This window comes from Centropristis striata, chromosome 17 (genome assembly GCF_030273125.1).
Source record: "Centropristis striata isolate RG_2023a ecotype Rhode Island chromosome 17, C.striata_1.0, whole genome shotgun sequence".
NCBI lineage: Eukaryota > Metazoa > Chordata > Actinopteri > Perciformes > Serranidae > Centropristis > Centropristis striata.
Window position 1 is genome coordinate 21,972,942 of NC_081533.1, and position 13,000 is coordinate 21,985,941.

The 13,000-nt window shown below is 40.1% G+C and overlaps 2 protein-coding genes and 1 non-coding gene across 5 annotated transcripts in view; all 3 read right to left on the reverse strand.

The window, feature by feature from the left end:
* Positions 1–5,130, reverse strand: part of dennd4c (DENN/MADD domain containing 4C) — a 41,043-nt gene extending 35,913 nt beyond the window's left edge. For 2 of the 3 annotated variants that reach the window (XM_059354648.1, XM_059354647.1), the window contains exon 1: positions 4,848–5,127. The gene's annotated coding sequence lies outside the window, so the exon portion shown is untranslated. Of the gene's footprint in view, positions 1–4,847 lie in introns of all 3 variants that reach the window. The other variant, XM_059354649.1, reaches the window with a different exon arrangement.
* Positions 5,131–9,751: 4,621 nt separating this feature from the next.
* haus6 (HAUS augmin-like complex, subunit 6) overlaps positions 9,752–13,000 on the reverse strand; it is a 9,589-nt gene continuing 6,340 nt past the window's right edge. Inside the window, exons 10-16 of the mRNA XM_059354326.1 lie at positions 12,705–12,834; positions 12,423–12,525; positions 12,272–12,332; positions 11,487–11,625; positions 11,263–11,361; positions 10,922–11,054; positions 9,752–10,752 (exon numbers count right to left, since the gene is read on the reverse strand). Of these exons, the coding sequence (XP_059210309.1) occupies positions 10,031–10,752; positions 10,922–11,054; positions 11,263–11,361; positions 11,487–11,625; positions 12,272–12,332; positions 12,423–12,525; positions 12,705–12,834 (1,387 nt within the window). The 3' untranslated portion in view covers positions 9,752–10,030. The remainder of the gene's footprint in view (positions 10,753–10,921; positions 11,055–11,262; positions 11,362–11,486; positions 11,626–12,271; positions 12,333–12,422; positions 12,526–12,704; positions 12,835–13,000) is intronic.
* LOC131990253 (small Cajal body-specific RNA 8) lies at positions 12,094–12,224 on the reverse strand. Its single transcript, XR_009396057.1, has one exon. It is a non-coding gene; the product is annotated as a small Cajal body-specific RNA 8 (non-coding RNA).

Genomic DNA, 13,000 nt, shown 5'->3' on the forward strand with positions numbered 1-13,000 from the left:
TTGTCATGTTCTGAACTTTGGAAACTGCAAATGAGAATAAAGAGCAATATTTACAGAGGGTGTACAGATGCAGTAATTACACTAGGGAGCAGGTTGACCCCTGGTTATAAATAGGAGGATCGGCTGATTCTTCAGGCCAACCCTTCGATTGTGACAAGTGTACATGTCTGTGAGCTTCTATGCAAGTGTTACTTATTCATCTGCATGCAAGAGGGCAGCTGAAGTTCACTTAAAACCATTACTGATAGCTCAGCTATGGGTACTGACACAAAAAATAGTCTGAAGCAGATATCTGCAAATAAAAAAACTACTTTTATTTCAGCTGTAATAGCCTCCAACACATTACCCTTTCAGCTCCAGTGGCAGCCGCTGAGCCACAATGTGTCAGCTTGTGCAGCACCGGTGTCTGCCTCAAGTACCACTCTGTAGCTCTGGGCTTTGGAGGATCTGAAGAGCAAAGTGGCTCTCCCCGCCACCTGTCATCACAGTGTGCTGTAGGTGCTGAAGGCCAGGCCAAGTATACGGTGTCGATGAGGTGACGAAACCTCCATTTTACTAGCAGAAAAAAAGATGCTCTGTGCTTTTTCTGAGCTGGAACGTGGGTTTGAGGGGAGATGAGCTCAAAGTGAAGCCAGTTGAGTTGTTGTCTGATTGAATTCATATGGTGCAGGGGAAGCTACAGTATGTGTGCACATAGTTGGCTGATAAACTGCGGTCTGTAAATACCTCGCCCTCAATTATTCCTAAAAGTGTGTTGTGATGAGACTCACTGGGTGCAATAATGAGCCACATCAGACTTCAGTTTTACGACAGAAAATAATTTGAAATGCTGACAAAAATACGCACATCATAAAGGCAGGGAATATATTTAACTGTTCAATATTTGCTGTTCCAAGTGTAAAGGTGGAGCATTCACAGTCTATCTGCTTTTTGGCTCCAGATAAGCCAGTGTGATAGCCTGGCATTATCATATCCATACACTGACAACCTCTGTGTAGCTCTGCACGGCCGGCACAGAGCAAAAGAGCAACGGTGAACTCTGTTCCTCACCAGTGTTTGTTTAACCCTGGCAGCTGTTATTTTATTCAGAGGCGATACAAAAAAATCCAATTTCGTTTAGGGCCTGACGATAGCCATCAATACGCTTCTCAGAATAGGTGTCTGACTGCCAAATCACACAGATAACACATAATGTTTGTTGTTTTTTCTGCAGGATGTTTCATTATGTTACTAAGGCTGTTCTGCTTGAATGTTCTAAACTCTAATTAAGCATATGTCCATCATGATACTGATATAGTGTCCTGAATTTTACTTTATTTATTTAACAAAACATGTTCACATTACAAAAAAGGAATAATATATTATGGCTAATGTTTTTAAACAATATATATATATATATATATATATATATATATATATATATATATATATATATATATAATGATTATTCAGGGCATACCATTAAGGCTGATTCCTTACCACTGTCTCACCATCAAATAAAGCAAAGAAAATTGAAAAGAGGATTTTCTGCCATTTTTGCATGAAAAATTTCTTTAACCGTTAATCCACTATCAAAATATTATACAATTATTTTTCTGTCGCTCTATTCAATAATTCAAGTAGCCATTGCAGCTGAAATACATGCACTTTAAATGCATTTATATGCACTATATGAAAAAAAGTGACATTTGGAATATTTAAACTATGAAAATAATGACAAAAATTAATTTACCAAAGCCAAAAAATACTTCCGATTGCTTAGTAAATATTCCAGTCAAAAAAAGAAAAAAGTAGTCCATAACATTTTTTTCACATTTTAGAAAAATCTTTGTTATTATTATAAAAACTGTTTCACTGACTAACTGACCTAGTGTTTCAGCACAATTACAGACATCCACGAAAGCCTGGTCACTGAAGGCTTGCACACACTGTTCTGTCTGTTCCCTTTTTAGGATTTATCTCTGTAAATCTTTGTCAATTCAATGGCAATCCAACGGCACTGGATGCTTGTTTAATGTTTAGTCAAGATAACATCAAAGAGACCGGTAGCAACCAGTAACTAATAACTCAAGCTGAAAATGTCCACTTTTCTTCCTGGCTCGCTGTGGCTCTGTAGTTACACTCTACAGCGACCTGAGCACGTGATTATAGAGGCAGGTATGCTTTCTAGAGAAAGTGACACACTTTAAGTGCTGAACTGTGTCATAAACAACTGCTGGCTGCCCTGCACAGCCAACCGGCCGCAGCTAGCTCATGCTTCCCACAACATGGCAAAAAGGGTAAAATGAGGACAGGAGCAAAGATTGGAAATCTAGCCAAATTTGCTGTAAAATGTGACTGCACAACTAAAAACAACCTGGGTACGTTGACAGCGTGAGGCAGTTGAGAGCAGTGAGGCTAGGCTCAGCAGAAACGTCACAAGACTGCCTCCCTCCTGGAGCGTGACAGCCCAGCGGACAGAGAGCATTCTTTCCACTCTGAGTAGAAGGGAGAGAGGGCAAACTCAATGCCCTTACTAACTAGCTGGGCCTAAGACAGCTCAGACCCACTACTGAAAGAAGACGACTAAAACACTAACTGGCACCACACACACGTACAAGGGTCAGAGGAAAGAAGCAGGTTACCTGAAAAGGTTTTTTGCTGACATACAAGATCCCTGTTGTTGTTCTTTGGCTAACTGTGTGGAGTTAATATGTTTTTAGGACATGCAACTTTACAAAATGCATTGCAAGTGTTCCGGGTAAGTATTGACTCAGCAAGCCCAAGAACTTGCAATGTCAGTAGTATCGGTAGAAAATCTGCAGTCATTTCTGGAGAGTGAGTAGAAACACCAGTTTTAAAGGATTCTAACATCATTAGTTATGGTAAGAATGGAGATCTGTGTTGCTGAAGTGTTTTTTAGCCAGACAATGACTTCTTGTCAGGTTAGGGGCTCTATGGTAAGGCCAACATTGGAAACTGTTTGGAAAAGGGCAAGCACTTTCAAAAATACTGCAGGTGATAGGATGATCGATCTCTTAAACAACTCAGGCCATCTGAAAACATTATGCTCAAACTGTGAAATACATTGCCCACAACAATACCTCAATATAACATTAACTTCACATGCTGCTCACCTCTATCTACGGCAGGTCGCCAAAAGTTTAGTGAAGCATCTACTTAATAGTTTAGGTTTATCGATCGGATTATACTTTTTTCCTTCAGTTAACACAAGTTAACACAAAAAAAGTTAGTGCTGAGTAAAGCTGAAGTATCAGTTAAAGTGAAAGTGAGATTTAGAGGAACTGGAAATGTCAGTCAAAGGAAGTGGAGGTGATACATTGACCTGGAAGTGTCAGTTGTAGTGAAAGTCCTGAGAGAAATGAGTACCAGTTCACGGATCTAAACTGAAAGGCAGAAGTGTTAGCCGACGGTTGCATTGCCATCTACAGAGTGAGAGAAAAAAGCAGTTGAGCTGTTACTTCATCATTTCACAAACAGACACATTCCTCTCACTGTCCCACACAAGAACTCCTGGGTTTTCTTCCACTTGTCAAAATCCAATTTGACTTTTCCCTAGGCAACCACAAAGTCCTTAGCCTGTTGCTACTCTCTTGGCTAGTCTTCCCTTCCTTGATCACCTGACAGAGCCTTTGGACGACCAGCAGTAGGCACAAAGTGCAGGTTCAATGTACACACAGCCACACTGAAGCCATGACCTACTTTATACCTGCCTGAAGTAGTTAGTAGGAGGCAACATTCACTCCACTCCCCTTTTCCAGCCGCTGTCAGGCCAAGCCAAGGTCAAGACAGGGATTTTTTTTTCTGCTGCATTTCCACATGACAGCAGCTCAGTGCTGATGCATTTCTCCAAGAACAATTTCCACAATTTACTTCCACCTCAAGCCTTCATTACTCTATTATAATCGGACATTCCTGCTGCCATTTCAGGTGGCAAAACACCTAAATTAAAACATGAATGCAATCAGTAGAACACAAGAGGAAGTGCCATTCTCCGCTGTGCTGGGACTTGTGCCACGGCTGTCATAACAGGAACATCACATGCATGCCATGAATCACCAAAACGGTGATGGGAAGCTGAAGCTGGGAGTACTCTGCTGCCCTTAGGGGTTAGACTGCTGCTGGCTGGCAAACAGTCAAGTGCTGAGACATAGATATGTGAGCACCTTGGCAATGCATTCAATTCAATGGCATTTGTGCTCACCCAACACATATCCACAAAACCAGCAGAGGCATCTTACACAACTATGTCCTCGATTAAGGGTCACACAAATGCAGGCATGGCATATTCAGAGAGAAAAGTCCCTGGATAAAAGCAAGCCACATGTCCAAAGGGAAGTCAGGTTAACCATTCCTTGTACTGGGTATCTTAAACTGCAAAACTACCCTACTTAAGTCTTTTGTTTTTAAATATGTTCTTGAATTCATGCAGTTGGTAAGTGTGGCTGAGAGCAGACACCTGCAAGGTTAGACAGGCTCCAAGAGATCACAGTCTGATTATCTGGCGTCAAGAAGGGCCCGGGAGGAGAGAGGAAGAGGAGGGGGGTGTTATATTCCCAACTGTTGCATCCGACCCATAATTAGGTCAACTTTCATGCAGGAAATACACTTCACCGCGGATATAACAAAAGAAATGTCCTCCTGTGATCAGCCTGTGCAGTGATACGTGGCTGTGTCTCTTTCCGCGGTTGGAGTACACACGATGAAAAGCTTAGCAGCAACACAACACTAGGGAAATGGATTTTTTAAACGGGTGACCTCAACCACACAAAGCCACCTTAAAAGAGTTGGTTTTTTTATTTAACCGACACACTCTGCCAAGTAGAGTCAAATATACGAACACTTACCAGCTGTTTACACTGCAGCGAGAGACAATGTTGACATGTAGGCAACTTGCTGTTTTCACCCGCTTGTTATATTCCGTATTTCTATGTGTGCAAAGCGAAACAGCTTAAAACAAGGCGGCACGCAAAAAAGGCCACTTCGAAATACTCCTTAAAACTTTGCTGGTCACTTCTTCGCCGCACTTTCATCTGAAGTTGTCGGCGGAGGTAGGCGCCATGTTTGTGTCTGCGCTGATAGTTTTGTTGGTGGGCTGCTTTCTTCCTAAACGTCTCTTTCAGACTGGAACCGCCCAGAGAAGAGGAGAGGCTCCGGTTCAGCTGCGACTGACACAGGCTGGCCTCGAGGAGCGCCAACAAGCTAGCCTACATAAGCACCAGCATCTTCCGGTGTGGCTTTTCAAACTAAAGCCCTCAGTGGCGATTATTTTAACAGGGTGACAATGTGTTGCAGTTTAAGGCAGTTAAAACATGTTTTTAATAAAAACTTTACATATATCTTATATTATTTATGTATTTATATTTAGTGTGTTAAAGTTGGCATTGATATTTAGTGTATTCTACACACCTTTTTCATTTAATTTGTACAAACTATTATACATAACTATTTATACTGATGTATGCAACATAAACAACTTTATGACTTAACAAGCCACAATTTCACCTAAATCAGCGAGTGCAGTGGGTTGCTTTACTAGACTCAATACTTCTGCACATAAAGTTCTATGTAACCATTTACACAGTACAGACATCATATAGCTAAGTATTGTTGCTTAGAAAGCTTTTGAATGTTATTAATGTGAGTTTTGCCACTGGTATTCTGTTCATCTTAGCACTATTTTTGCAATGCAAGTCTCTCATAAGCAAAACACCTGGTTGGACGACATTAAATTGCATGTCGGGTGCAAAAAGAAAAATGCAGTTTCCAAATATACTGAATATTTTTCTGGTTTATTTTGTAGGGAATGGCATGTGCAACACTAAAGACAAATAAAGAGGTTTCAGCTGTTACAGCGCTTGTCCATAGTACACATACAAACCCCCATAACAAATGTAGGATTTTATTGTGAAGGTGAAATAATTTGACTTCCTGCCTTCTCCCACGCTTTACTGCTGCCTTGACTCATGTTTCTTTTGCTCTAGGTTTTGCTCAGCTTCTGACGCCCCCTATGTCTGGCTGAGACAAGTTACATCGATTCAAAAAAAATAAAAAAATGGAGAAGCAACAGGTGCGTGAGAAAAACCTTCATATGTTACCCACACTAGTCAGTGGTTCTCCGGGAAAACCAATTGACACAATTACTGTAATGATCAATGCTCAAAATTAACACCGCTGCAATGAGCAAGCACACCTTGTTTCACCACAACTGTTTCAGACTACAGTGTTTAAGACATCCTGTCAAGAATCCAAGTGTGCATAGTTTTGTTTTTAATCAATTCCAACTGTTTCCTCCAACAGTCAAGACATTGAACAGCTTTCAACCTTGTCCCTTTCGTATTTATCACATACCTACAAATACATTTTACAGCCTTTAAAAAACATTGTATGGTAAACCTTATAAACCATGCTAATTGTGCAATGCATATGTTTCATGGAAGAGGCATTCTCATTTCACAGTGTGGTATTAGTACTTTTACTGAAGTAAAGGATCTGAACATTTCTTCCACCACTGTCTTTTTTACTTCTTTATTTTTTTTTTACATTTTTAAAATTTTTTAATTTTATTTATTTTTTAATTTTTACATTTATTATTTTTAAAAAATATTTTTTATTTTTTATTATTATTTTTTCTGATTTTCTGCGCATGCGCGGCCTTTCCGGCTTCTGCGCATGCGCAGATTTTTCCCCGCTTCTGCGCATGCGTGGGTTTTTCCGCTTCTGCGCATGCGCGGCTTTTCCCGCTTCTGCGCATGCGCGGGTTTGCCGGTTTCTGCGCATGCGCGGGTTTTGGCGCATGCGCAGAAGCGGAAAACCCGCGCATGCGCAGAAGCGAAAAAGCCACGCATGCGCAGAAACGCAGAAAAATAATAAAAAATAAAATAAAATTTTAAAAAATAATAAATTTTAAAAAATTTAAAAATTAAAAATTTCAAAAAAGAAAAAAAAAGAAAGGAAAAAAAAAGAAAAAAAAGTAAATAAGTAAAAAAGACAGTGGTGGAAGAAGTGTTCAGATCCTTTACTTCAGTAAAACACTGTGAAATGACAATGCCTCTTCCATGAAACATATGCATTGCACAATTAGCATGGTTTATAAGGTTTACCATACAATGTTTTTGAAAGGCTGTAAAATGCATGTGCAGAAACGCAGAAAAAAATAATAAAAAATAAAATAAAATAATAATAAAAATGAATACAACAATAATAATAACAAAAATAAAGAAAAAAAATAAATGTAAAAAAAAAGTAAAAAAAAAAAAAGTTAAGAAGTAAAAAAGACAGTGGTGGAAGAAGTGTTCAGATCCTTTACTTCAGTAAAAGTACTAATACCACACTGTGAAATGACTCCACTCCGCTCATTTTAACTACCTAATAAACTTTTAAGTTTAAGTAAATCTTGACCTGAAAAGTAAGTAAAGGTGTCAGCTAAATGTAGAGGAATAAAAAGTACAATATATGTCTCAAAATGTTGTGGAGTATAAGTATAAAGTTACATAAAATGTACATAAAACTACCTCAAAATTTTAATTTAAGTCCAGTACTTGAGTAAATGTACATAGTTACTTTCCACCATTGCTACCTGCCTCTTCTAACTTATACATATCAGTTAAGAGTCCTCCTTCAGACACTGTATGAGGATTAAAGGGATAGTTTGTGCATTATTATACAAACCTTGGTACAATTATTGTCAATGCCCTCCTGAGGATAACCCTTTAAGGTTTTATTGATCGGCCCCTACGTGGCACTGTGGTGGCAGTCTAATTTCATATTTGGTACCATGGCCACACTATCACACTTAAGGCAATGAAATTCATAGGGGTGGTATAGACTGGCCCCTGTAACACACACACCCCGACGGCAACCTCTCATTGAAAAATAAAAACTCAGTCAACCAAATAGTAAAGTGGTCTCGCAGACTGATTGGTGAGCCACAGCTCAACGTGGAGACCTTGTACACAAAACAATTACAGCGCATTACTGGTTCAATTTTAAATGACAGTTCCCATCCATTGCACACAGAATTTCAGCTCCTCCCCTCTCGGCGTAGGTTTACAATCCCTAGGTGTAGAACAAAAAGACACAAAAAACAGTTTTGTCCCTGCTATGCTTTGCACAGGGGTTTATTTATTGTTGCTTTTATGTATGTTTTTATATATACATTTTAACCTTTATCTACGTTTTTTACAGCCAAAACAAGTTTTATTTTATTTTGCAGGTCGTTGCCTGCTCGGGTCCTAATTAGGAAAGCTAGGAAATGTGTCATGAACAAAGCTGCGTACTTGTAAATGTCTAAAGAAATGTTGCTTAGGAAGTGAGAATTTATCTGAAAGTTGCTGAAAAGTAGCAAAGACATTAATATACAAGTCTTTAAAGTTATGAATACCAAAATGTGTCCACTGTAAGAAAACACCGTCTATAAGGGAAGGTGGAAAAGCATGATTAGCTGTTAGCGGTGGATAAATGGAGAATGTCTGTAGGCCAAAGTAGCGCTTAAACCATATTGGAGGAGGATCAAAAGTCTCATATTGAAGCCAGTATTTAAGAATCCTGATATTGGTGGCCCAATAATAGAGTGTAAGATTTGGCAGGGCTAGCCCTCCAAGTGACTTCGGTCTTCGCAAATATTGTTTGCGTATCCTAGGAACCTTTTTATTCCAGATAAAATCTGAAATCAGGCTATCTAGTTAACGGAAAAAAGACTGAGGGAGAAAGAGGGGCATGCACTGGAACAAGTAGGAGTCTTGGGAGTATATTTATTTTACCAGAGTTGACACATGCAATCAAAGACAGATTAAGCAGAGACCATCGTTCAAAGTCTTTCTGGATTGGGGTCAATAGGGGGGCAAAGTTAGCCTTGAGGAGGTCTTCAAATTTGTGTGTAACATGGACTCCAAGATACACAAAACTTTAATTGGCGACTTTAAAGGGGAAATTTTTCAGGGGATACATCTTAGCAGTGGGGTTGAAAGGAAATCTCACTTTTATTTAAAAATAATTTGTACCCAGATATTTGACCAAATGAATGAAGGGTGGCAAGAGACAGATTAGAAACATAAAAGGTCATCCACGTAAAGGGAAACTTTCAGCTGAGTATCATTTCTAAATATGCCTGAAATAAGGGGGTTAGACAGAAGGGCTAATGACAGAGGTTCGATGGCAATAGCGAATAGGAGACTTAAAGGGCAGCCCTGCCTAGTGGAGCAATACAGGCGAAAATATTCTGATTAGATATTATTTGTCCTGACTGAGGCTTGCGGGGCCGAATAAAGCAACTTAATCCATGAAATAAAATTATTCTTAAAACCAAATTCCTCCAAGGCATAGAAGAGATAATCCCACTCAACTCTATCAAATTCCTTTTCGGCATCTAGTGATATTACAGCTTCGTGGGTGTTGGAAGAAGAGACATTGTAAAGTACATTGAACAAACGTCTAAGGTTAGAGAAGAGTGCCTATTTCGAATGAACCCCGTTTGGTCCAAGGAAATGATAGAGGGGAGGAAGGCTTCCAGGTGTAGAGCTAAAAGTTTGGATAACAACTTAAAATCAACATTCAATAAGCTTATTGAAAGGTAAGAGGTGCAGGCTAGCGGGTCCTTGCTTTTTTTTTTTTTTTTTTTTAGGAGAAGGGAGATGGAGGCTTGATTGAGAGTTTGAGGAAGGTGGCCCAATTCAAATGACTCATTGAACATATCCAATAACAAAGGGGCAAGCTTATGCCAAAACAAGCTTTTCAATACAGTGGACTCAAACACATTACCCAACATTTTAATGGTTGAACAGATCCATCGAAGTTCAAGGTAACACTGAAGTTAGTAATCTTAGTTATGTATATACACGAAAGTGGAAAAGAATTATTTCCATATTTTACAACTTTATTTCATGTCTTACTATTTTTAAATTAAAATCCATACACTTGCATGGAAAAGTAATTTAATGTGCAACGGTTTGTTTTTACAGCTATGTACAAATATTTGTTAGATTCCCATTAAAAATCAGGGCAGACAGACAAGGCTTCTAAAAGAATGTCACTAACATTTCATGTCATCTATCGGGGAGAATGTGATCAGTTTTGGGAGGCTGTACTCTGGCTTCTTTTGGGGTGAAGGTGTGTCCAGTGTATCTAGGTCCAGTGAGAAAACCTTGTCTGTGGTTTCCACTGGCATTGCAGGCTCCATTAGCCAGTCTCTGTCCAAACCAGAAACCGTGTGATCTGACAGAAGACACTCAGGTGTCCTCTTCCTGCTTTCCATGAAGGAGCCATCACCGCATTCCTGCTGGATCTGACCCAGATGATGTGTGGTTACAGAAGTTTGCTTCACCTCCATCTTCAGGGAGGGGATCAGGAGCTCATCATCCTCACTCTTCATGTCCACTGCTTCATCATCGAGGCTCAGCAGGCTGTCACAGCTTGACATTTCAGGGAGCGTTTCGTGTTCGAGGCTGAACTGAATCGCACTGCTGCCTGTGCCACTCGGGCTGTCAAGAGCCATGGTGTTGAAGGTGTCCCACAGCTGAGTTGATTTGAGTGACACTTCCTGCTGGTTGGCAGGGGGGCAGCTGTGGTTTGTGACAGGAGGGGTGATGCTGCAAGACACAGTGTGGGAGGGAGCATCCGGGCTCAGCAGCACATTATGCTCATGGATGGGAGTGAGCAGCCTGGCTGCGCTGTCATTAAGCTTTGCTAACCGCCCCTTTTTCTCAGCTTCGTCTTCCTCAACAGCTTTGCGCCAGGAGCTCTTCACATCCAGAACTTAAGAAAAGAGAAATATTGTAATTTAACAAACTGGTAGCTAAAAGGTGATGAAAAGCAAAAATGACATCCTAAGTAAGCTCACTCTTTCATGCTTTTCTCTTGATGTGTCTGCACAGAATTTACCCAAATTTAAGGCTGAGGGCAAATGCACCAGCTCATCACTTACTCAAGCTCTCCGGTGTACGTGGTAGCTGCTTTTTAGTAGAGAAGGGATCTCCATTAAGAGTGCAGAGAAGGCTATCCAGGTCCAGACCTTTGACCCTGCCTTCTGCTGGACTGGTAGCTACAGCATCTGCAAACTAACACAGGCACACAACAAATAATCACGACTGCGTTTATTGAATCCAAACACAACCCATTCTGTACATCACTGCTGACTTAATGTTTGGAGAGACAGAAATAAAGCTTTAAAAATACTTTTTGTATCCTAACCAGATAAATATTACATATCTATAAGATTCTGTATTGCAGCCTTTGAAGCTTAATTTGTTTAAGTGATCACTATACCTGATCAGCAAGGTTATCATATTCCATGTCCAATATCTCAGTTTTGGTCCTCACGGGAGTCACCTTTTGATGAACCCGGGCTGTCTTCCTCACACTGGCCTGCAAAGGAGGACGGCTTTGTTGAATAGTTTATCAGGAGAACTAGTGCACAAAGTCAAAGGTGGAGTTAATCCAATAAACACGACTTAACTCAAAACAAGAGTTAGCTAAAAGGTAATACTAGCCTGAGGTGGTGGCACTGACGGGGCACTCAGAGGAGGGGATGGTGTGTCAAAAAGCCAATCAAGAGAGGTATTTGCATTGGGTGGCGCTTGAGTGGTGACAACAGGACTTTCAGTCCTCTCAGCGGTTTCAGGGCAGGAGCTGTTCAAGGACAAAAAGCTTGATTTGTTATTCAAAAAGAGTTTGTACGGTGATGCACCGTCTGGGCACAGTAAAGTGTAAATTCCCCATTATATTTTCCTCACAATGCAGTAAAGCTCAGGTAGAGTGAAAGTAAAAAGGACTTGAATGTAGCCAATAAGTCACTATGTGGCCTTAGCTCAGTCATCACCACTGAGCCAAGTGGGCAAAATGGCCATCACCCGTCTTCAATTTGACTCCTCAATGAATGAATGGATCAGGCTCTTATTTTAGCATTTTATAATGTACAAAAGTAAACCAGTAAATAAACTGAACTGATGAATATCCATCTGCACAGCTCTTCAGAGAAGTTCCACTATTTCTAGAGACAGTCTTAAGTATAAAAAACAAATACCAAGTCAATTGTACAGGCTTCTGCAAGTTTCAACATTTCATACTCAGTGCATGAGGTTAGTATTTAAGAAATAGAAGTGTCTGCCCCGTATCTGTCCGTGGCGATTTCTCTCAATTCGCCTCGGTCATCAGAGAGCATGGATGCTATAGGGAGGACTAGTGACGGACAGAGCACTGCTCAGGACTGTCCAGGTATCTGCCTCCCATCAGAAGCAAATACACAGACAATTAAAAAAAAAAAAAAAAACAGTACCTCTTCAGCTTAGAAGAACTAGGAGGGACGCTTTGCTGTGTTTTACTCGCAGCAGGCTTCTCTGAAATTGTAAGAAGCATGATTAGAAAGAAAAATTGCTCAAGGAAAGATCCAAATTAATACATGAACTAATCTGTGTCATATTTCTCACCAAGAAGCAATGCAGGATACTGGGAAAAGACACTACTTCTGAAACTAGCGTCAGCTGCTGGTTCAAAAGACAGTGGAGCCATTGGTGACAGGAAGCCAAGAGCCTAAAAACAGCAAATTTAGTATCAAATTAAGATCTGCAACTACAATGAGCATTTGTATACTTTGTGGCCAAAGGGAAAGCAAGAGACAGTAATTACATGACTTAACTTATCCTATCTTGTTCCCCTTAAAAGTACACCAACTAGTTTGAAAAAAGAAAAGAAAAAAAAGGACCACTCACAGGATCTTCATTTAGAAAAGACGCTAGAGGTCTGTCTTTCAGGGTATCCATCCACTTCCTGTCCCACGCAGCCTCCAAATCTCTGATGGAACCCCTGACCTCAGGAATTTCTTCCTTGGAAATCCTCTGCCTGGGGGAAAAATATTAACACACTGGTAATCAGGGTAATTTAACTTTCAGTTAGCACAATATACTATTGAGATCATTCCCCATGACTGCAAATGTTCCATGAACTGTCCCAGTTTCTAAACCACAAATAGTTGAGGGTTTATAGATATCTGCCTCAGTAACCTGAA